The following is a 23,618-nucleotide window of genomic DNA, read 5'->3' as shown; positions in this document are numbered from 1 at the left end:
AGTCCACAGCTGCATTCATACCTTTTGGGAAAACAATACCCAAGCTATAGAGGACACTGAATGCTAAAACGGGAGGGTAGAAAAGGCGGCCCATTCTGAGGGCACCAGGCTTAAAACACCTACTTAGTTTCGTCCGAAGTCGAGATAAACACTTTGAAAAAAGGAAAAGGCCCAAAGACACTGACCCGCAGATAGTCCAGAAGCCTTGCTAGAGACCGCAGGGACTAGACTCGACTGAGCCAACAAGCCTCCAAGAGATACCGTCAACAGACAGCCGTTCTAACAACACACCCCTTACTAGAGAATGAGATCAAACAACCGTATTCCCCAAAAAGGGGAAAGGACACAGAGACATCCAATAAAGGATTACAGAGAACCATAATTAGAGCACAAATGAAGACCATAAATAGGGCCCAAACGAGCCCCAAAGCGAAAAACCCCAGAGAAACCGGGGCCAAGCCAACAGAAACCCAACCGGTCTCGCAGAACAAGGGAGGCAACACCCAGACCCCAGTTTGCACAGAATCCACGGGATCAAGACCCAGAGACTGAAACAGAGAAGAGAATCTTTCCTTAAATAAAGTACATCCGCACCCTAGAAGGTGACTGAAGACGAAGGACCCCAGAAACTGTAGAGACAGTTTAGAATATCTAAATTTTCCGAAACCGTAAACCTCGCGCAACAAGCTCAGATAGGTAAACCCTTGACGGCAACACCTGAAGAGTCAAAACATTGCACTCTGCAGTCATCCTAGGTGACACTAGAAATTTGAATACTTGCAAAGCAAGTGGAAGCAGTTGAGGAGAGATTCAAACCCAAACCTACAGCTTGCCAGGCATCCAGCCACCAGAGGACCCCGCCAATCCTTCCCACATGATCTTAAAAGATTTGCTTCTTTTTTTTTTTTTTTTTGATAATGTATAAGTGCACAAAGGCCCATGACTGGGTTCGAACTCTAAACCATGAGCTCTCAAACCGGGCTTGTTAATCACTAGGCCACAACAGTCAGCACGTGGAAAGGAAGGTTCACCAAACTTCGAACAACTCAAGGACAAAATTAGCAGAGCAACAGATTTCAAATCCTGCTCCAAACACTGGACCAGCCCAAGCGACAGACATGTCTGATAGACAGGGGACCCAAAATGACCCCAACCATAAGTACCCCAGGGAGTGGAAGAATGGGTGGGTGACACCCACCCCAACAGAGCTCGGGTGCCAACACATTCACTCATCCAAATAAAAGGCACTTCCAAGGATACCACCTAGAACGTGGTACAGAGAAAAGTGCAAAATAGATTCTTAGGCAGACCTGGCACAACTTTCTGTGACAGTCTCGACACAGAGAGTTTACTCTCCAAACAGTTGGTCAAACAAGCCGCAGAATGCTGCCGCTACATATATAAAAGACACTTGCTCCGAGAACAAGTGCCTTGAGAGAGGCCTGAACTCAAGACCTTCAGATTATGAGATTGCCACACTAACTCGAGCGCTAACAAGGCCCAGCTCCTCCTGCACACAGGGCAGGACAACAACCCTCTAGAGAGAGGGACCCCCACTTCTGAAGAAGTCAAACTACCCCCCAAAGGGAAGGGCACAGATAAGGAACAGCACATATGCCCACAGAGACGTGAGAAGCCATAGACTAATCAAGTTGAAGACCAAATGAAGAATCATCCGAACACAACTGAGAATACAACAGAGAAAAACTCCACGTAAAAAAGGCAGCACACACCGTCCAAGGACGAATATAGTCCCCATTGAAAAACTGGGCCGCCCCAAACCAGTACACAGGATCATAAGTCTCCAAACATCCAATAAGGATCCGAAACAAGAACCCTGGACCCAGAGTCATTTAAAACAAGTACCCCATCTGAAAAATCATACCTCACAGGGATAAGATCCGGGCTAACCCGGAGAAACGGGTAGAGGACTCACTCATAAATTCCCAGCCCAAAGGGAAGAGAACACCTATAACAGAAGGCCACTCCCCACCAATAAGGTGCTAGGCCGTAGTCACACAACTACTCCCGAGCCCAAAGGCACCAAGGACCACACACACAAACTCCAAGATTAAGGGAATAATTACGAGGACAGAGATCACCCAAAGAGAGAGAGCAGAATAGACTAGGCCCATAACCCTCTCAGAGTATCCTTCTGGAGGACCACACCCAAGGAAGAAGAATGCAGAGCATCCCGAACCCTTGTGGAAAAATCTCCTAAGCAAAGCTTGGAAAGGAGGAGAAAACCGTCTATCGTCCCTATTATGGAAATAACGAGCTCCCGGAAGCAGAAAAGAGCCGCACGGCCCTCAACTTCCTAACTTAAACAGCAAAAAAAAAAATTCTAAGAAAAAACTGACTGAGTCCAGCCAGTCTCTAACCGAAGGAAGAGACCTCAAGAAGGAACAAGTCCTAAAAGGACAATCCCAAGGAACCTTGAAAGGCAAGACCGCCAGGAACTGCCTGCATGAAGGACCTAAATCCTTCAACTTCTAACCCACTATGGGAAGGAAACAAGCTAGATCCCGCAGAATCAGAACCAACAGATTTTGTCGCAGCAGATCTCAACAGAGTCCGGCCGACTATATTGAAAGGCTAATAAGGCACAATCCCCCATGCCCCTAGGCGAACCACGAACCATCAAGTCTTCTCAGAATGCAAGCTTAAAATTAAAAATAAATAAATAATAATAGTGGAACTCTGCGCCCTAACCGGACCAGTCAGGCATAGCAGACGCCATGGGGCCTAGTTATAAAGCCGTCAACCTCAAATACGCTGGAATTCCGCAGCGTATTTGTGGCGAGGCTGATTCGCCTTAGTTATCAAAGGCTAGAGACCGGCAAAAGTAGAATTTTGTGACGTAAACTTCGATCGATTCTTACGTCACTCCAGATGTTCCGCACACAAGTGCGGCACAATCTGACTACTTTTGCTAGTTATCAAAAAACTAGCAGGTACGCTCGGCACTTTTACGGCCCAGCGTACCTGGTTTTCAATCCGCCACCCTGGAGGCGGCGGATCCCATAGGAATCAATGGGAGTCTGACCATAGCGAAAGTACAAGTTCGCTGCTGCCAGACATCCCATTGATTCCTACGGGAGATGTCTGCACCTAACACCCTAACATGTACCCCGAGTCTAAACACCACTAATCTGTCCCCCCTACACCGCCGCAACTAAATAAAATTATTACCCCCTAAACCGCCGCTCCCGGAGCCCACCCCAAGCTACTCTATACATATTAACCCCTAAACCGCTGCTCCCGGAGCCCACAGACACTATAATAAATATGTTAACCCCTAAACCGCCGCTCCCGGAGCCCACCGACACTATAATAAATATGTTAACCCCTAAACCGCCACTCCTGGAGCCCACCGCAAGCTACTCTATACATATTAACCCCTAAACCGCCGCTCCCGGAGCCCACTGCCACCTACATTATACCTAGTAACCCCTATCCTGCCCCCCCTATACCGCCGCCCTCTATAATAAAGTTATTAACCCCTATCCTGCCGATCCCGCACCTCGCCGCAACTAAATAAATAGTTTAACCCCTAAACCGTGGCTCCCGGACCCCCGCAACCTATATTAAATTTATTAACCCCTAATCTGCCCCCTACACCATCGCTACCTATAATACATTTATTAACCCCTATCCTGCCCCCCCTACACCGTCGCCACCTATAATACATTTATTAACCCCTATCCTGCCCCCCCTACACCGCCGCCACTGTAATAAATTTATTAACCCCTAAACCTAAGTCTAACACTAACCCTAAATAATAATATTTCTATTATGAACTAAATTAATCCTATTTAAAACTAAATACTTACCTTTAAAATAAACCCTAATATAGCTACAATATAAATAATAATTACATTGTAGCTATCTTAGGATTTATATTTATTTTACAGGTAACTTTGTATTTATTTTAGCTAGTTAGAATAGTTATTAAATAGTTATTAACTATTTAATAACTACCTAGCTAAAAGAAATACAAAATTATCTGTAAAATAAATCCTAACCTAAGTTACAATTAAACCTAACACTACACTATCTTTAAATGAATTAAATAAATTAAATACAAATAACTACAATTAAATACAATTACATAAACTAACTAAAGTACAAAAAAAAAGCTAAGTTACAAAAAATAAAAAAAATAAGTTACAAACATTTTAAAAATATTACAACAATTTTAAGCTACTTACACCTAATCTAAGCCCCCTAATAAAATAACAAAGCCCCCCAAAATAAAAAAAATGCCCTACCCTATTCTAAATTAAAAAAGTTCAAAGCTCTTTTACCTTACCAGCCCTTAAAAGAGCCTTTTGTGGGGGCATGCCCCAAAGAATTCAGCTCTTTTGCCTGTAAAAGAAAAATACAACCCCCCCAACATTAAAACCCACCACCCACATACCCTTTATTTTAAAGGTATTTAGTTTTAAATAGGATTAATTTAGTTCATAATAGAAATATTATTTAGATTTATTTAATTAATATTTAAGTTAGGGGGGGTGTTAGGGTTAGTGTTAGACTTAGGTTTAGGGGTTAATAATTTTATTACAGTGGCAGCGGTGTAGTGGGGGGCAGGATAGGGGTTAATAAATTTATTATAGGTGGCGACGGTGTAGGGGGGGCAGGATAGGGGTTAATAAATTTAATATAGGTTGCGGCGAGGTGCGGGATCAGCAGGATAGGGGTTAATAACTTTATTATTGAGGGCGATGGTATAGGGGGGGGGCAGGATAGGGGTTACTAGGTATAATGTAGATGGCAGCGGTGTCCGGGAGCGGCGGTTTAGGGGTTAATACATTTATAAGAGTTGTGGCGGGGTCTAGGAGCGGCGGTTTAGGGGTTAGTAACTTTATTTAGTTGCGGGAGGCTCCGGGGGCGCCGGTATAGGGGGTAGAACAGTATAGTATAGTGCGGGTGCTTAGTGACAGTCTAGCAAGAAAGATGTGAAAAAGCCGAAGAGCAGCGAGATCGGATGAGTGATAACTCTCACAGTCCGCTGCTCATCGCCCCGTACTTGGTGCGCGGCTTTTTGACAGCTTTTTTGATAACTTAGGCAAATTTTTGCAGGTCCGCGGCGGCGATGTGAGGCGAGCTTAGGCGGGCGTATTGGGCCGGCGAAGGCAGGAAAAGTAGACACGTTGATAACTAGGCCCTCATGTGTCTGAATAGGCCTTAAGGACAGAAGGGATTGTACCCAGTCAGGACCAGCCTGAAACCAAGGGTCCCCAGCACTAACAAGGCCACAAAAGTCACCCCCTAAGAGGGAGAGATAAACAACAGACAAACAGAGGACCAACACATCCTCATGAACAAACTTCTGTAGAAGTAAACAGTGCAACCACAAAATTTGGATTATCGATTCCAGAGAAGAAAAATTCCCCAAAGAGAATATCATTACAAACATGAGCGTTAAACCAAATAAAATTCATCCTAACCGGAATAAAATAAAAGATAACGCAACCCGTAGGTTATCGCCCAGGAAGAACGGACACACCTGCAGGACCAGCCCAACAGGAATCCGAATCTTCCAAACTCAGAACTGGAAAGATACTCAATAAACAGACTATAAGAAGATTACTTCATCCCCTTATGTCTAATCATGCATGCCATTCGCAGCAAATCACTGATGATCCACCACCCCATTAAGAGTGGGATCCTCCAGCAACGCCAAAATGTGCCTCAGTAGAGCACGAAGGCGCGCCAGTCTATAACAAAAAGCAAAACTTACCTCCACCGGGGCAAAAGATGACTCTGGCCCCGAAGGTTGACCTCCTGAAGCCTCAGGGACAGTTGCTCCCCCAGAGGGCTGAACTGGACCAGGCGATCCCACGCCTGACGAGTCCTGGTTAACTGAACACGGACAATATCGTAAACACACTCCTGGGAGATGTAAATGCACCAGCGCCAAGGATATGGCTTAGCGGAACCGTGTCGTAACCTCTGGAGGAAACAAGTCACCCTCCAGAGAAGGACAAGCCACGTTTGGGTTACCTGCATGGGTAGTAAGAGATGGTTGTAGGGAACTCGCCTCGCGGGAAGCAGAATCCCCAGAGGCAGATAGCTCAGCGGGCCCCTGGTTCCCCGATCCCGAGGAACGGAGCACTCTAAAACGGCATTTGGAACATAACTGATGGGCGTGTATCACCCGGGCCAATTCATACTCTTCGCAAGAAGTAGAATCAGAATCAGAGACATCCGTCTCCAAAAAAATCAGAATCCTCCATAACTAGGATATTGATAAAAAAATGGACCAATAAGAAAAATATAACCGGCATCTAACACCCCCAATGGCTGGGGCACTCACCACCTCCTATGAACCAGACACCAGCGAACCAGAATTTCTCTGTTGCCACACGGTCAGGAATGCGAAAATGGAGAGCCAGAACGTGACCACATCCGGTCACAGGGTGTACCGCGTAGTCCATGAAAAAGCGTGCCCGACCGCAAAGGCAGCATCACTTGCAAAAAGGCTGTTATGTTCCGAAATAGCTATGAGTCTCAGTATCACTACACATTAGCAGACAAAATCATATACCAAACATGATTAAAAAAAACCCTGTTCAGTAACCCCTCTCAGGAGATATTAACTCTTGATTCCAAGATACAAAAGGAGCCTCACTGAGACCCTGTGTTTAAGTAATTCCCGCAAAGCTGCAGCCTCTCGGATAAACATTTGTAATTACAATACATCCATGATGAAAGTAGAATGAAATGATCTTACAGTGTGACAGATAGAAGCATAACTTCTGCCATGGACTTGAGAGAAGAAAGCAGGCAGTGAAACTCGTCAATGCTGATTGCTGATGGAGTTGTTAATCTGAGTCGGGATGGTTTCGCAAGAAGACTCTCCCTGCATCTCCAGACTCTAACTTTCAGCCATGCTCTCACTGAGAGGCTGACAGGACTACTTAAAACTTCAGTCCCATTCCAAAGAGTACTACCCTCCATAAGAGACTATCGAAAAAACTTCTGACACAATTCTCTGCCAACCTCCTGGGACGAAAGGCAAACAATGACTGGGGGATGGGAAAAGTGGGAGAGGTATTTAAGACTTTGGCTGGGGTGTCTTTGCCTCCTCCTGGTGGCCAGGTTCTGGATTCCCAAAAGTAATGAATGCAGCTGTGGACTCTTTCCATTTATGAAGAAAATTAATCTCTGTTCTTTACAAACTGATTTTAAAATGCCAAATGCCTTCCCTTCCTGCCTATGCTGCAAGGATGAGAAAAAGAACTAGGTAAAAATATCACCAAAAAAATCTGGACAGCTAGGTTCAGATCTCTAGCAAAATCGGCACATTCAACCAGAGCCCTAGAAACCAACATAAAGGTAATGACAACAAGATGGTACTTGACACCAACTAAAATTAAATATTTCTTTCCATCAGCCAATGATAGATGTTGGAGAGGATGTGGTTATAGGGGGGACATGTTACACATTTAGTGGGATTGTAAGGATATACATGCATACTGGACACAAATATCCACTTAAGTAGAGCTAGCCTTGAATATCCAGTTAAAACTTACACCAGAAATAGCACTCTTACAAGCTAATCCAGAAGTGACATGTAAAATTAAAAAAGCCTCTTTATGCTACTCCTTAATGCAGCAAAACAACTAATCCCAAGGAACTGGAAATCGTCAAAAATTCCTACTTTGACAGATTGGAGACAATGGGGCCTATCTATCAACATCCGAACGGAGCTTGACGGCCCGTGTTTCTGGCGAGTCTTCAGATTAAAGACTGCTGCTCCATAACCCTGTCCGCCTGCTCTGATGAGGCGGACAGGTATCGCCGGAATTCAACCCGATTGAGTACGATCGGGTTGATTGACACCCCCTGCTGGCGACCCATTGGCCGCGAGTCTGCAGGGGGCGGCATTGCACCAGCAGCTCACAAGAGCTGCTGGTGCAATGCTGAATACAGAGAGCGTATTGCTCTCCGCATTCAGCGATGTCTTGCGGACCTGATCCGCACTGTCGGATCAGGTCCGCAAGACATTTGTTAAATTGGCCTCAATTAGTTGAAACTACTATTGTATTGGAAAGATTTTATTATTGGAAACTAAGAAAATTAGATCTATATAGGGACATGGTATTCTTTTGGGAATCTTACACACAAACTGTTCAGGGGTGATACTAATGAAGACCACCTTTCCTTAATATCAAAAGAAATCATATTACTATTTAAACGCTTATTATTACGGCAATGACTTTGGCAATATTATGATTACTTTTACTGATTATTTTTTTCTTTTTAGTTATGGTGTTTATAAAGTTAATGTTCTGCTAATTTGTTAATTGTATAATTGGTTGTCATGAGAACTTTCCCAACACTCAACAGCATTATTCCATCGGCTTCGACACTGACTTGCCAAAGACAAGCATGTAGCAAGCACTGATATGTACAACAACAAAAAAGAAACACCTAATCAATATGAAATGTTTGTAAAAGAAGGGTACACGTTCCCAGGTTAAGAATGTATACCCACCTCTATTATTTGTATTGTATGCATTATCTTTTGAAAATCAATAAAGACAAAGATATACAAAAACATTTTTTATCTCTATCAGCTTTTGCTTCAATATATTTATTCCAATTTCCCAGATTTCTATTTGTTAACTATCTATTATATGCATTTGATAGTTGGGGTGCCAATTGTTCTGATCTAAGTTTTATCTTTTTTATTTTAAAGCTATCATATATGCAATTATATCTCCTCTGATCACACATTTAAAAGCCTTCCAAAAAGTTTCAATTTTTTACAAATAATCTTTATTAAAGTGTAGAAATTCTTCCCATTTATTTTTTAAAAATTGTGCAAACTTATTATTATTTATCAGGTATCGTGGGAACCGCAACCCTGAATTTTTTTATTCGTTTATTTAGTGTAAGTTCCATAGTAATTGGAGAATGATCTGACAGAGTAATTTATTTTTATTTCTACGTTTTTTATCCTATCTATCAGCGCTGGGGAAATCAAGAAGTAATCTATGCGTGAGTGTGTCTTGTGAGCTTTTGATAGACATGTATATTCTCTTTTTGGATTTTTCAGCCTCCAAATATCTTTAACATTCAGTTGTTTAAAGGGACAGTCTAGGCCAAAATAAACTTTCATGATTGAGATAGAGCATGTAATTTTAAACAATTTTCCAATTTACTTTTATCACCAATTTTGCTTTGTTCTCTTGGTATTCTTAGTTGAAAGCTTAACCTAGGAGGTTCATATGCTAACCTTGAAGCCCACCTCTTTTCAAATTGCATTTTAACAGTTTTTCACCACTAGAGGGTGTTAGTTCACGTATTTCATATAGATAACACTGTGCTCGTGCACGTGAAGTTATCTGGGAGCAGGCACTGATTGGCTAGACTGCAAGTCTGTCAAAAGAACTGAAAAAAGGGGCAGTTTGCAGAGGCTTAGATACAAGATAATCACAGAGGTTAAAAGTATATTATTATAACTGTGTTGGTTATGCAAAACTGGGGAATAGGTAATAAAGGGATTATCTGTTAAAACAATAAAAATTCTGGTGTAGACTGTCCCTTTAAGTATGTGTTTATACTATTTAGTCTCTCTAGAGTTTGCCCTATTATCAGATGATTTCCCCATCCTATCCAAGTTGGCCAAGTGAGCAATATTAAAATCCCCGCCTATTATGATGTTAGTATTCAAGTTAGTAATTATTCTATTTTGTATTTTGTCACATAAAGATATGTCTCTTTTATTAGGACTATAAACATTGCACAGTGTCAATATTTGGTTATAAAATTTTTAAACATGATAGCTTAGCTACTCCTTTTTTTTCTTTTCTTACAGGGAGTAAAAAATTTTTTGCCTACCCAGCAAGTCTTTAGTTTCTCGGATTCTAATTTGGAAAGATGAGTCTCCTGTATAAATGCAATATCAGTATGCAGATGTTTGATATGTTTTAATATTGTTTCTCTCTTAATAGGGGATGTTACTTCAAATATATTCCATGAAATTAGTTTTAGACTCATTTATTTTATATGGGAAAGCTTAACAGCCAACATCAATGGAGAGGGAGCGGGAGGAAAGAGAGAGAGGGAGAAGAAAAAAAAAAAAAGGAAAGACACAAAGAAAATGAAAAACATGGTATTTATATTCAATCAGCATCAATCACTTATAGAATGATTTTTCCCATTCATTAATCAGATTAAAACTTTATCTTTTTTTCAGCTAAGTACTCTTGGGCTTAAACTAGGTTTTCAAACATTTGAGTTTTATCTTCTATTGTGATCTTTAGTTTGGCAGGATAAATGATAGTGGCGTTAATTCCAGGATTAATAAGATGGGTACAGGTCAGAATCAGCATGTATCTCTTATTTGCTGTGTCAACAGAGAAATCTTGGAAGATAAAAAAAAATATTCCCCTCAATAAGTGGGGTATTTAGTAAGCTTTAGTATACCCTCAAGATTTTGACCTTATCCTGGTAGTCTAAGCATCCTTGGCTAAATACTGTCGCTTCCACCTTAAAAACATCTCTAAAATTAGACATTTCCTTAAACAAGACACAACTAAGATTTTAATCCACTCTCTCATCCTTTCCCGCATCGATAACTGCAACTCTGTCCTCTCTGGTCTCCCTAGCTTATACTAGTTTCTCTCCTCCATTACTATCCACCATGAACCCCCTTAGCATATAAGCCTAAGAGCCCAACTGTTGTAGTCAGCTCTTATGAAGGTGATCTGCAAACAGTTGGGCTCTTAGGCTTACATGCTAAGGGGGTTCATGGCGGATAGTAATGGAGGAGAGAAACTGGTATAAGGAAAGGTTAGTGTAGGTTGTATGCGTCCCTGAATAGTAGAGTATTTGGGGAGCGCTTGAAGCTTTCAAAACTAGGGGAGAGTCTTGTGGAGCGAGGTAGAGAGTTCCATTAGATGGGAGCCAGTCTGGAGAAGTCCTGTAAACAGGAATGTGAGGAGGTAACAAGAGAGGAGGAGGTTGTGAGCAGAGCAAAGGGGAAGGTAGAGTATCTGGAGACAAGGTCTGAGATATAGGAGGGAACAGTGCAGTTTAGGGCCTTGTATGTCAGTGTCAGAATTTTGTGTTTATTCCTGGAGGCAAGAGGAAGCCAGCAAAGGGATTGGCAGAGAGGTGCCGACGTGTAAGGAAGATGAGCCTGGCAGAGTCATTCATTATGGATTGTAAAGGAGCTAGGCAGAAGCTAGGGAGACTAGAGAGGACAGAGTTGCAGTTATCGATGCGGGAAAGGATGAGAGAGTGGATTAAAATCTTAGTTGTGTCTTGTTTAAGGAAATGTCTAATTTTAGAGATGTTTTTAAGGTGGAAGCGACAGGATTTAGCCAAGGACTGAATGTGAGGAGTGAAAGAAAGATCTGAGTCAAATGTGACCCCCAAGACATCGGGCATGTGGGGTCGGGGTGATGATGTAGTTGTTGACAGTTATAGAGAGATGGGGTGGAGATTTTAGAAAAAGGAGGGAAAATAAGGAGCTCAGTTTTGGAGAGATTTAGCTTAAGGTAGTGAGAGGACATCCAGGAAGAGATGTGAGAAAGACAGTTAGTGACACAAGTTAGCAAGGAGATAGGTCTGGTGCAGAGAGGTAGATTTGGGTGTCGTCGGCATACAAATGATATTGAAACCTGTGCGACGTTATTAAGGAACCTAATGATAACGTGTAGATTGAGAAGAGAAGGGGACCGAGGACAGAGCCTTGCGGTACCCCAACAGAAAGTGGTGACGGGGCAGAGGAAGCCCAAGAGAAGGCTACACTAAAGGTATGGTTAGACAGGTAGGAAGAGAGACAACGAGAGGGCTGTGTCAGAAATGCAGAAGGATTGAAGGTTTGGGAGCAAAAGAGTGTGGTCAATAGTATCAAAGACTGCAGACAGATCAAAGAGGATAAGCAGAGAGAAGTGGCCTTTGGATTTTGCTGTAAGTAGGTCATTGGTAACTTTAATGATTGCTGTCTCTGTGGAGTGATGGGGTGAAATCCAGATTGCAGTGGGTCAAGGAGGGAGTTTAATGTAAGGAACTGGGATAGATGTGCATATACCAGCTTTTCAAGAAGCTTTGAGGCAAGAGGGAGTTGGGAAATAGGGCGGTGGTTGGATGGGGAGGTTGGATCGAGAGAAGGTTTTTTGAGGATAGGTGTGACTAGTGCATGTTTTAGAGATAAGGGAAATGTACCGGTGATGAGGGAGAGGATGAAAATCTGTGTGAGTATAGTGTAAGTGTAGAAGAGAGGGAGGGGAGTAGCTGTGAGGGGATGGGTTTGAGGGGACAGGTAGTGAGGCAAGAGCACAGTATACGTGCAGAAACTTCTTACTCAGTAACAGGGGCAAAAGAGCTAAATATATGGCTATGTGGGTTTTAGTTGATTGCAAGCTTTTGAGGGGGTGAGAGGCAGGAAGTATGTTGGGAGCCCACTTTGTTTCTGATGGAATCAATTTTGTTCTTGAAGTGGCTGGCAAAATCTTGAGCTGACAGAGAAGTTGTATTAGTAGGTGGGGGTGGGAGGAGAATAGTATTGAAAATGAGAACAGACGTTTTGGGGTTGAAGAAAGAGTAGAGAAATAATGTTGCTTATAAAGATTAAAAGCAGAGTAGTAGGAGGTCAAGATGAACTTGTAGTGAAGAAAGGTAGCTGAACTCCAGTTCCGCTCAGCAGTACGGGAACATCTGCCTAGGTACCACAACACTAATGTAGCAGGAAACACATGCAGGACGGCAGGTTATACATAGACAAGTATTAGCAGCAAAAAAAGTGAGGTTTTTATGGCACTTTATAGATCATAAGTTAGATCTCACCTTGTATATAGTGTACAGATCTAGTGACACCATTTACAGAAGCAAATACACTAAAGACATCTAAACAGGATATGATTTCTAAACGATAATTTATTTAAAAAAAGTCTCAGTTATCATGACATGTATGGCTTCTGGGGGACAATGTAACACAATATGAGAGAAAATGTCAGATATATCAACAAATTAAATAGGACAAAAAAGTTTTTTTTTTTTAAATAAAAAGAGTAAAAGTAATCAGAATAGCCCACTTGACGTTTACACTCATTGCATTTAAACTTGGAATTCAGATTATCTCTATCCCCTACACATAAGAGATTAGTTTTCATCTATATGTTTTATTGGTAGCAGATGAGGGTTCTCTCCCCTAATAAAACCCTCCCTGTGCTTAGTGGGGTATATAATCTGTTTCCCTCAGACACATCACACACATGTGCACTCACTCACCTGTACTGATATTGTCACTGATTTCCTGCTTCACATCTTCCTGCTGACTCTTTACATGCAGATCATGTGGTCGTTCAGCATTAACTGTGACTTCAGTCTTAACATTACCTGCATACATTATATAAATATGGTTACATTTTAGCTGTTTAGCACTGCACAAGGAAATGATATCTGAACATCACACATGCACAATCACCTGTGCCCTGCATCCCTCAAACCTATCACAAGCATACATTCACATGTGCCCTGTATCCCTCAGATAATGAATATGCGTACATTCACCTTCGCCATGTATCCCTTACATAGGTGACAAACATACACTCACTTTCCTGTGCCCTGATTTTATCAGACATGTCACTAACATACATTTGCCTGTGCCCCTTAGATACATCACACATGTACACTCAATTGAACCCTGTATTCCTCAGACACATCCCACATGTACACTCACATGCGCTCACATCCAACATGTACAGTCACCTGCACTCACATCCCACATGTACACTCACCTGCGCTCACATCCCACATGTACACTCACCTGCGCTCACGTCCCACATGTACACTCACCTGCGCTCACCTCCCACATGTACGCTCACGTCCTACATGCCTTCTCACCTGCGCTCACGCCCCACATATACACTCACCTGCGCTCACATCCCACATGTACACTCACCTGCACTCACATCCCACATGTACACCCACCTGCGCTCACGTCCAACATGTACACTCACCTGCGCTCACGTCCAACATGTACACTCACCTGCACTCACATCCCACATGTACACCCACCTGTGCTCACGTCCAACATGTACACTCACCTGCGCTCACCTGACACATGTACACTCACCTGCGCTCACATCCCACATGTACAGTCACCTGCATTCACATCCCACATGTACACTCACCTTCGCTCACATCCCACATGTACACTCACCTGCGCTCACGTCCAACATGTACACTCACCTGACACATGTACACTAACCTGCGCTCACCTCCCACATGTACGCTCATGTCCCACATGTCTACTCACCTGCGCTCACGCCCCACATATACACTCACCTGCGCTCACATCCCACATGTACACTCACCTGCGCTCATGTCCCACATGTACAGTCACCTGCTCTCACGTCCCACATGTACACTCACCTGCGCTCACCTGACACATGTACACTAACCTGCGCTCACATCCCACATGTACAGTCACCTGCACTCACATCCCACATGTACACTCACCTGCGCTCACGTCCCACTTGTACACTCACCTGCGCTCACCTCCCAAATGTACACTCACGTCCCACATGTCTACTCACTTGCGCTCACTCCCCACATATACACTCACCTGCGCTCACATCCCACATGTACACTCACCTGCACTCACGTCCCACATGTACAGTCACCTGCTCTCATGTCCCACATGTACACTCACCTGCGCTCACGTCCCACATGTACAGTCACCTGCTCTCACGTCCCACATGTACAGTCACCTGCTCTCACGTCCCACATGTACACTCACCTGCGCTCACGTCCCACATTTACACTCACCTCCGCTCACATCTCACATGTACACTCACCTGCACTCACATCTCACATGTACACTCACCTGCACTCACATCCCACATGTACACTCACCTGTGCTCACTTCACACATGTAGTCACCTGCGCTCCCATCCCACATGTACACTCACCTGCGCTCACGTCCCACATGTACACTCACCTGCGCTCACGTCCCACATGTACACTCACCTGCGCTCACATCTCACATGTACACTCACCTGCACTCACATTCCACATGTACAGTCACCTGCATTCACATCCCACATGTATACTCACCTGCGCTCACATCCCACATGTACACTCACCTGCGCTCACGTCCCACATGTACACTCACCTGCGCTCACATCACACATGTACACTCACCTGCACTCACATCCCACATGTACACTCACCTGTACTCACGTCCCACATGTACACTCACATCACACATGTACACTCACCTGCACTCACATCCCACATGTACACTCACCTGCGCTCACGTCCCACATGTACACTCACCTGCGCTCACGTCCCACATGTACACTCACCTGCGCTCACATCTCACATGTACACTCACCTGCACTCACATTCCACATGTACAGTCACCTGCATTCACATCCCACATGTACACTCATCTGCGCTCACATCCCACATGTACACTCACCTGCGCTCACGTCCCACATGTACACTCACCTGCACTCACATCCCACATGTACACTCACCTGTACTCACGTCCCACATGTACACTCACATCACACATGTACACTCACCTGCACTCACATCCCACATGTACACTCACCTGTACTCACGTCCCACATGTACACTCACCTGTACTCACGTCCCACATGTCTACTCACCTGCGCTCACGCCCCACATATACACTCACCTGCGCTCACATCCCACATGTACACTCACCTGCGCTCATGTTCCACATGTACAGTCACCTGCTCTCACGTCCCACATGTACACTCACCTGCGCTCACCTGACACATGTACACTAACCTGCGCTCACATCCCACATGTACAGTCACCTGCACTCACATCCCACATGTACACTCACCTGCGCTCACGTCCCACTTGTACACTCACCTGCGCTCACCTCCCAAATGTACACTCACGTCCCACATGTCTACTCACTTGCGCTCACTCCCCACATATACACTCACCTGCGCTCACATCCCACATGTACACTCACCTGCACTCACGTCCCACATGTACAGTCACCTGCTCTCACGTCCCACATGTACAGTCACCTGCTCTCACGTCCCACATGTACACTCACCTGCGCTCACGTCCCACATTTACACTCACCTCCGCTCACATCTCACATGTACACTCACCTGCACTCACATCTCACATGTACACTCACCTGCACTCACATCCCACATGTACACTCACCTGTGCTCACTTCACACATGTAGTCACCTGCGCTCCCATCCCATATGTACACTCACCTGCGCTCACGTCCCACATGTACACTCACCTGCGCTCACGTCCCACATGTACACTCACCTGCGCTCACATCTCACATGTACACTCACCTGCACTCACATTCCACATGTACAGTCACCTGCATTCACATCCCACATGTACACTCACCTGCGCTCACATCCCACATGTACACTCACCTGCGCTCACGTCCCACATGTACACTCACCTGCGCTCACATCACACATGTACACTCACCTGCACTCACATCCCACATGTACACTCACCTGTACTCACGTCCCACATGTACACTCACATCACACATGTACACTCACCTGCACTCACATCCCACATGTACACTCACCTGCGCTCACGTCCCACATGTACACTCACCTGCGCTCACGTCCCACATGTACACTCACCTGCTCTCACATCACACATGTACACTCACCTGCACTCACATTCCACATGTACAGTCACCTGCATTCACATCCCACATGTACACTCACCTGCGCTCACATCCCACATGTACACTCACCTGCGCTCACGTCCCACATGTACACTCACCTGCACTCACATCCCACATGTACACTCACCTGTACTCACGTCCCACATGTACACTCACATCACACATGTACACTCACCTGCACTCACATCCCACATGTACACTCACCTGTACTCACGTCCCACATGTACACTCACCTGTACTCACGTCCCACATGTACACTCACCTGCGCTCACATCACACATGTACACTCACCTGCACTCACATTTCACATGTACAGTCACCTGCATTCACATCCCACATGTACACTCACCTGCGCTCACATCCCACATGTACACTCACCTGCGCTCACGTCCCACATGTACACTCACCTGCGCTCACGTCACACATGTACACTCACCTGCGCTCACATCACACATGTACACTCACCTGCACTCACATCCCACATGTACACTCACCTGTACTCACGTCCCACATGTACACTCACCTGCGCTCACATCACACATGTACACTCACCTGCACTCACATCCCACATGTACACTCGCCTGTACTCACGTCCCACATGTACACTCACCTGTACTCACGTCCCACATGTACACTCACCTGCGCTCACATCACACATGTACAGTCACCTGCATTCACATCCCACATGTACACTCACCTGCGCTCACATCCCACATGTACACTCACCTGCACTCACATCCCACATGTACACTCACCTGCGCTCACGTCCCACTTGTACACTCACCTGCGCTCACCTCCCAAATGTACACTCACGTCCCACATGTCTACTCACCTGCGCTCACATCCCACATGTACACTCACCTGCACTCACGTCCCACATGTACAGTCACCTGCTCTCATGTCCCACATGTACACTCACCTGCGCTCACGTCCCACATGTACAGTCACCTGCTCTCACGTCCCACATGTACAGTCACCTGCTCTCACTCCCAACATATACACTCACCTGCGCTCACATCCCACATGTACACTCACCTGCACTCACGTCCCACATGTACAGTCACCTGCTCTCATGTCCCACATGTACACTCACCTGCGCTCACGTCCCACATGTACAGTCACCTGCTCTCACGTCCCACATGTACAGTCACCTGCTCTCACGTCCCACATGTACACTCACCTGCGCTCACGTCCCACATGTACACTCACCTCCGCTCACATCTCACATGTACACTCACCTGCACTCACATCTCACATGTACACTCACCTGCACTCACATCCCACATGTACAGTCACCTGCATTCACATCCCACATGTACACTCACCTGCGCTCACATCCCACATGTACACTCACCTGCGCTCACGTCCCACATGTACACTCACCTGCACTCACATCCCACATGTACACTCACCTGTACTCACGTCCCACATGTACACTCACATCACACATGTACACTCACCTGCACTCACATCCCACATGTACACTCACCTGTACTCACGTCCCACATGTACACTCACCTGTACTCACGTCCCACATGTACACTCACCTGCGCTCACATCACACATGTACACTCACCTGCACTCACATTTCACATGTACAGTCACCTGCATTCACATCCCACATGTACACTCACCTGCGCTCACATCCCACATGTACACTCACCTGCGCTCACGTCCCACATGTACACTCACCTGCGCTCACGTCACACATGTACACTCACCTGCGCTCACATCACACATGTACACTCACCTGCACTCACATCCCACATGTACACTCACCTGTACTCACGTCCCACATGTACACTCACCTGCGCTCACATCACACATGTACACTCACCTGCACTCACATCCCACATGTACACTCGCCTGTACTCACGTCCCACATGTACACTCACCTGTACTCACGTCCCACATGTACACTCACCTGCGCTCACATCACACATGTACAGTCACCTGCATTCACATCCCACATGTACACTCACCTGCGCTCACATCCCACATGTACACTCACCTGCACTCACATCCCACATGTACACTCACCTGCGCTCACGTCCCACTTGTACACTCACCTGCGCTCACCTCCCAAATGTACACTCACGTCCCACATGTCTACTCACTTGCGCTCACTCCCCACATATACACTCACCTGCGCTCACATCCCACATGTACACTCACCTGCACTCACGTCCCACATGTACAGTCACCTGCTCTCATGTCCCACATGTACACTCACCTGCGCTCACGTCCCACATGTACAGTCACCTGCTCTCACGTCCCACATGTACAGTCACCTGCTCTCACGTCCCACATGTACACTCACCTGCGCTCACGTCCCACATGTACACTCACCTCCGCTCACATCTCACATGTACACTCACCTGCACTCACATCTCACATGTACACTCACCTGCACTCACATCCCACATGTACACTCACCTGTGCTCACTTCACACATGTAGTCACCTGCGCTCCCATCCCATATGTACACTCACCTGCGCTCACGTCCCACATGTACACTCACCTGCGCTCACGTCCCACATGTACACTCACCTGCGCTCACGTCCCACATGTACACTCACCTGCGCTCACATCTCACATGTACACTCACCTGCACTCACATTCCACATGTACAGTCACCTGCATTCACATCCCACATGTACACTCACCTGCGCTCACATCCCACATGTACACTCACCTGCGCTCACGTCCCACATGTACACTCACCTGCGCTCACGTCCCACATGTACACTCACCTGCGCTCACATCACACATGTACACTCACCTGCACTCACATCCCACATGTACACTCACCTGTACTCACGTCCCACATGTACACTCACCTGCGCTCACATCACACATGTACACTCACCTGCACTCACATCCCACATGTACACTCACCTGTACTCACGTCCCACATGTACACTCACCTGTACTCACGTCCCACATGTACACTCACCTGTACTCACGTCCCACATGTACACTCACCTGCGCTCACATCACACATGTACACTCACCTGCACTCACATCCCACATGTACACTCACCTGTACTCACGCCCCACATGTACACTCACCTGCACTCACGCCCCACATGTACACTCACCTGCGCTCATGTCCCACATTTACACTCAACTGCTCTCACAACACACATGTACACTCACATGCGCTCAAGTCACACATGTACACTCACATGCACTCACGTCCCACATATACACTAACCTGCGCTCATGTCACACATGTACACTCACCTGGGCTCACGTCACACATATACACTCACATCTCACATGTACACTCACATCCCACATGTACAGTCACCTGCATTCACATCCCACATGTACACTCACCTGCGCTCACATCCCACATGTACACTCACCTGCTCTCACATCCCACATGTACACTCACCTGCTCTCACATCACACATGTACACTCACCTGCACTCACATCCCACATGTACACTCACCTGTACTCACGTCCCACATGTACACTCACCTGCGCTCATGTCCCACATTTACACTCAACTGCGCTCACAACACACATGTACACTCACATGCGCTCAAGTCACACATGTACACTCACATGCACTCACGTCCCACATATACACTCACCTGCGCTCATGTCACACATGTACACTCACCTGGGCTCACGTCACACATATACACTCACCCGCGCTCTACTTTCCTCAAACACATCATACGTATAATCCCAAGTGTTAAAGGGATGTGAAACTGCACATTTATTCTTTTATGATTCACACAGCGCATACATTTTTAAACAACTTTCCAATTGACTTCTTTTATCATTGCATTTTCTTGGTATCCTTTGTTGAAGGAGCAGCAATGCACTACTGATGAGCTAGCTGGACATCAAGAAGCATATGAGTGTAGTCACTAACCAGCAGCCAGCTACTAGTATATCAAGGCTCCCGAGTCTTCCTAGGTATAGTTTTCAACAAAATGATACCAATAAAACAAAGCAAATTAGATAACAGAAGTCAATTGGAAAGTTTTTTTTTTTTTAAATTGTATGTTCTATCTAGATTATAATAGTTCAATTGTGACTTTAATGTCCCATTAATGCTTTAATATATGTGAAACAAAACACAAGCATAATATATTACAGTATCTCACTTATACATATTAAATGCAAAGACAAGGATTATTATTGAAATAAATGTTTTAACAGTGATTTAAAGGGATATGGTCTATGATCAGGTGCTGGACTGGGAAGGTCTCCAGGATGTATATGGATGTGTTTTATTTGTATGTGTATTAATATACAGAAGTCTATAAGAAAAATGACTTAGCAAAGTCATGCTATCTGACCTCCTGATGCTAGCGCTGATAATTTAACTTGAGTGGAGTTAACACTCATTAACTCTATTTCTTTTGCTCTCCACTTGCAATCTAGCTCTTATTCATGTATGCTTCAGCAGTCCTCTCGGGTTGATCCAAGCCATACATTTTCCCAAGTTCATCCACCAGGCATATATAAAATATTGTTATTTTATTACCACTTAATACTGTGTAAGGCTAAAAAAAACCCCATAAATTATGCTTACCTGATAATTTTCTTTTCTTCTGACGGGAAGAGTCCACAGCTGCATTCATTACTTTTGGGAATTCAGAACCTGGCCACCAGGAGGAGGCAAAGACACCCCAGCCAAAGGCTTCAAATACCTCCCCCACTCCCCTAATCCTGCAGTCATTCTGCCAAGGGAACAATGAACTTGACTGGATAATATCATATTGGATAAATAACAGGGTGAAAAAAAGGTGCCAGAAAAACAAAAATGTACTGCTGCCTCATAGATAAAGCACGGGCTGGAGCTGTGGACTCTTCCTGTCAGAAGAAAAGAAAATTATCAGGTAAACATAATTTATGCTTTTCTTCTTAAACAGGAAGAGTCCACAGCTGAATTCATTACTTTTGGGAAAATAATACCCAAGCTAGAGGACACTGAATGCAAACCAATGGCGGGTACAAAAAAAGGCGGCTCCTTCGAAAGGCACCACAGCCTGAAATTACCCGACACCCTACAAAAAACTATAACGACAAGGGAAAAACTGGAGCCCGGGTAACCACTCATCAGTTACACAACCTGCAAAGCCATGCTAGAGACCACTCAGACCCAGAGTCTGCTGAGCATAAGGCCTCCGAGGAGTAAGCCCTGCGGCACTCAACTCCCACATTCCAAAACCGAAAAACCTCTATCAACCCCAGAGAGGGAGAGTAAAGGAATCCAGGAGATCCGAAGGACCATCCAAAACGGACTTAAATCAAAAACTGGTCAAACTCTCAATCTACCCCCGAAAGGGAGAATAGAGGCCCCATGAGATATCCAAAAGATCAATTAACTTGGAGCAACCCGAGGTCGCTACAGGACCACTGTCCAGGGAACAAACTCCCTAGGAAGACAAGGACCAGAAGATAAGTCCATAGTCAGGAGAAAACGTCACTAAGAAGACCAGAAGGCCACCCTCAATCCCTGACACAGCAGCAAACAAACTATGGTGTTCCAGAAACCCGCGAGTTCCCCTTGTAACCTAGACAAGCCCTGTCAGGTTTAAATATAGACAAGCAGAGACAGGAAAACCGTCCCAGCAGCTTAAAAAGAGCTCTCCAATAGGGCACAGAGCCACCTATGGCAAACTCGCGATGACCCTTCCACAGGCAACAAAGCCGTCTTAAGCCATCGTGGGACTCATCCAACTGAACAGTGCTGAAAAATCTCGACAAAAGCTCCCAACCAGAAAATCCCAGAATCCAAGGAACGATACATCCCGGCAAAAGCCACCGCCGGTAGAGAGATGGGCACTAAGAGTCCCCCCCAACAAGGGGAGGACAGATTCATAAAAGTAAACGGTCCATGCTGCAAAGCAGACTGATCCCCGACCTTCCTTCCAGAATAACGGTCCCAGCACCAATGCTAGTGAAAGACCTTTTGCAGACAAGAGTCTCAGACCTTTGGAAGAAAAAAAGGATGAATCTACGAGGCATCAAAGCCCCAGAGTAGAACTCTGACCGCTACTAAAAAATTAGCATGCTACCCTGAACCATGACAGGAACCTCATGCTCGGGTCCAAGGACCCTTACACTGCAGCCTTCCATAAGAAGAAACACTCCTCAAGGGAAGAATGCACTCTGACCCACAGCATTCCGATACCAGAAATCAATTCTGTGATACTGAGAACGCAATAGAGGCAAGAAAATTAAGGACCCACGAGCCCTTTACAGATACTGAGGTACCTCCAACTAAGGAGAACACGTAAACATCCCTTCCCCATCCTTAGGTGAGAAGAAGAAAATTAAACAACGAAAAACACCCTACTAGAGGCCAACCCTCTGCCAATATTGTCAGCCTAGTTGGATAACAACTGGAGCCTACTAGGAAGCATCAGATGTCCCAGCAGATAAATAGGGACTCGTCAGAAAACCTTAAACTGAAGCCTCAGGATGATATTAATATCTCATAAGAGTCAGAAAACCCCCGCCCCCTCCAAAGGGACACACAGGGGAACCAAACCCTAAGGTTAAGCAGAACCATCCATACCCTTTCCAGGCAAGAGACATGGTCCTAAGCCAGAGTCCTCGAGAAAACGGAACTGATCCGAAGCCCCTGAGGAACCCATAAGCTGCCTCCTATGGTTAGGAGCGCACCCAGGCAAAGCCTTACGCCATCTAAAGTCCTTAGATGAAAAGTACCTAGCAACATCAATAAAACCAAGAGTCTGAAAAGAACTCCCAACTGGTTTAGGAAAGGGCCACCAGTACACTTGGATCACAAGGTAATCGATGTAGACAGGCCTGAAAACCTGACCCACGCTAAAAGGCTAAATAGTCAGTTTCCTGACCTCAGACAGGCGAAGACTGTAACTGACCCCAGACCTCCTACCCTCAAGCCCGAAGTGCTAGATCTCTAATAATATTGACAGGTAG

At 45.4% G+C, this 23,618-nt stretch overlaps 1 protein-coding gene across 2 annotated transcripts in view; it reads right to left on the bottom strand.

Annotated features, from left to right (window-relative positions):
* Positions 1–23,618, bottom strand: part of LOC128657282 (gastrula zinc finger protein XlCGF57.1-like) — a 163,489-nt gene that overhangs the window by 52,002 nt on the left and 87,869 nt on the right. For both annotated transcript variants that reach the window (XM_053711563.1, XM_053711564.1), the window contains exon 5: positions 13,255–13,362. In XM_053711563.1, coding sequence (XP_053567538.1) covers positions 13,255–13,362 — 108 coding nt within the window. The remainder of the gene's footprint in view (positions 1–13,254; positions 13,363–23,618) is intronic.

This window comes from Bombina bombina, chromosome 4 (genome assembly GCF_027579735.1).
Source record: "Bombina bombina isolate aBomBom1 chromosome 4, aBomBom1.pri, whole genome shotgun sequence".
NCBI classification, from domain to species: domain Eukaryota; kingdom Metazoa; phylum Chordata; class Amphibia; order Anura; family Bombinatoridae; genus Bombina; species Bombina bombina.
The sequence above is the reverse complement of the archived record's forward strand: the minus strand, read 5'-3'. Positions and strand labels throughout refer to the sequence as shown.